Source organism: Aptenodytes patagonicus, chromosome 7, assembly GCF_965638725.1.
Source record: "Aptenodytes patagonicus chromosome 7, bAptPat1.pri.cur, whole genome shotgun sequence".
In the NCBI taxonomy this organism is placed as follows: domain Eukaryota; kingdom Metazoa; phylum Chordata; class Aves; order Sphenisciformes; family Spheniscidae; genus Aptenodytes; species Aptenodytes patagonicus.
Window position 1 is genome coordinate 71,006,932 of NC_134955.1, and position 1,335 is coordinate 71,008,266.

The 1,335-nt window shown below is 67.4% G+C and overlaps 1 protein-coding gene across 1 annotated transcript; it reads left to right on the forward strand.

Moving 5' to 3' along the window:
• Positions 1-318: 318 nt before the first annotated feature.
• On the forward strand, positions 319-893 carry RPS29 (ribosomal protein S29). Its single transcript, XM_076343466.1, has 3 exons — positions 319-435; positions 589-688; positions 773-893. The coding sequence occupies exons 1-3, from the start codon at positions 374-376 to the stop codon at positions 779-781; spliced, it is 171 nt and encodes a 56-aa protein (XP_076199581.1). The 5' UTR covers positions 319-373; the 3' UTR covers positions 782-893.
• The last annotated feature ends 442 nt before the right edge of the window (positions 894-1,335 follow it).

Genomic DNA, 1,335 nt, shown 5'->3' on the forward strand with positions numbered 1-1,335 from the left:
TATTGATGCCGGCCTTAGCGCGGACGCCCGCTCGGCATAGCGCACTGCAGCCCAGAACTCCTGGGCTCAAGCGATCCGGCGGGCTCGGCCTCCCGAGTAGCTGGGACTACAGGCGCGCGCCACCGCGCCCGGCGCCGATCGCCCCGCGCTGCCGCCTCTACTGCCGTCAGGCCGCCGACGTCACGCCGCGGAGGGGCGGGGGTGTGGGGGGGAGCGGGGCCGCTCTGCGCAGGCGCCGCCCCTCACCCCCGCGCCCGCTTCCTCGCCCTGTCGGGCGGGCGCGCCGCGGTGCAGGCCGGGACGCGGGGCAGGGTTGATTAGCGCATGCGCGGGCCGCCATCTTCCTTTCGGAGCCAGACGCGCGGCAGGCGGCATGGGCCACCAGCAGCTCTACTGGAGCCACCCCAGGAAGTTCGGCCAGGGCTCCCGCTCCTGGTCAGTGCGCGCCCCGGGGCCGTCCGGGTGCCCGTTGGGCTCCCTGGGTTGCGGCAGCTGCCTCGCTCCGTCCCCTTTCCCCCCGCCCCTCCCCGCTTCCTCCGCGCCGCCATTACCCGCCCTGACCGGCCTTGCTCTCTTCTCCCCTCGCAGCCGCGTGTGCTCCAACCGCCACGGCCTCATCCGCAAGTACGGCCTGAACATGTGCCGGCAGTGCTTCCGCCAGTACGCCAAGGACATCGGCTTCATTAAGGTGAGCGCCGGCACCGGGGCTCTGCGGGAGGGGCGGGTGTGCCGCTTCCCGCTGACGCCTCTCGCCTTTCTCGCTCTCTTGCAGCTGGACTGAGCGCCGGGAGGATGAGGCTGTCGCCAGAAGTTCCCGGGGTTTCCCCGGGCCTCCCCGACACACCTACAGCATCTCGGCACGGCCCTACTTAATAAATAGTCTCCCTGCCCGACTGGCCTGTGTGCATTTGCCTTTTGTAAAGGTTTTGGTGGCTACGGGGCTTCCGCTCCCTCACAGTGGTCCTCCCGGAGGGGTGGGTGCTGCGCTGGGGACAGGTCTGAACGAGCCTGCCCTGGTGTCCTCGGCTTTCCCACGCAAAACCAGGAGATCTCACGAGCGCTGATGCTTGCGTGATGCCACTGAGCCTTCGGGTTTGCAAGCAGGGCAGTAGAATGGTCCACTGAAAACGACTGGGAGGTGAACGGCCGGGCTGGACTGGAGTGCAGCTGCCAGTAATGCCGGACTTAGACAAGCGGCTTAGACACTGGCAAGCGCTGCTCTTCCTAATGTGGAAAATGGTGACGTTACAGCGTGTCTGTGGTGCAGAGCTGTGCCTCAAACTCTGCCCGAGCCTTCCTCGCTTGTTAGGAGGTCTAGTGCTTTTGGGGGGTGAG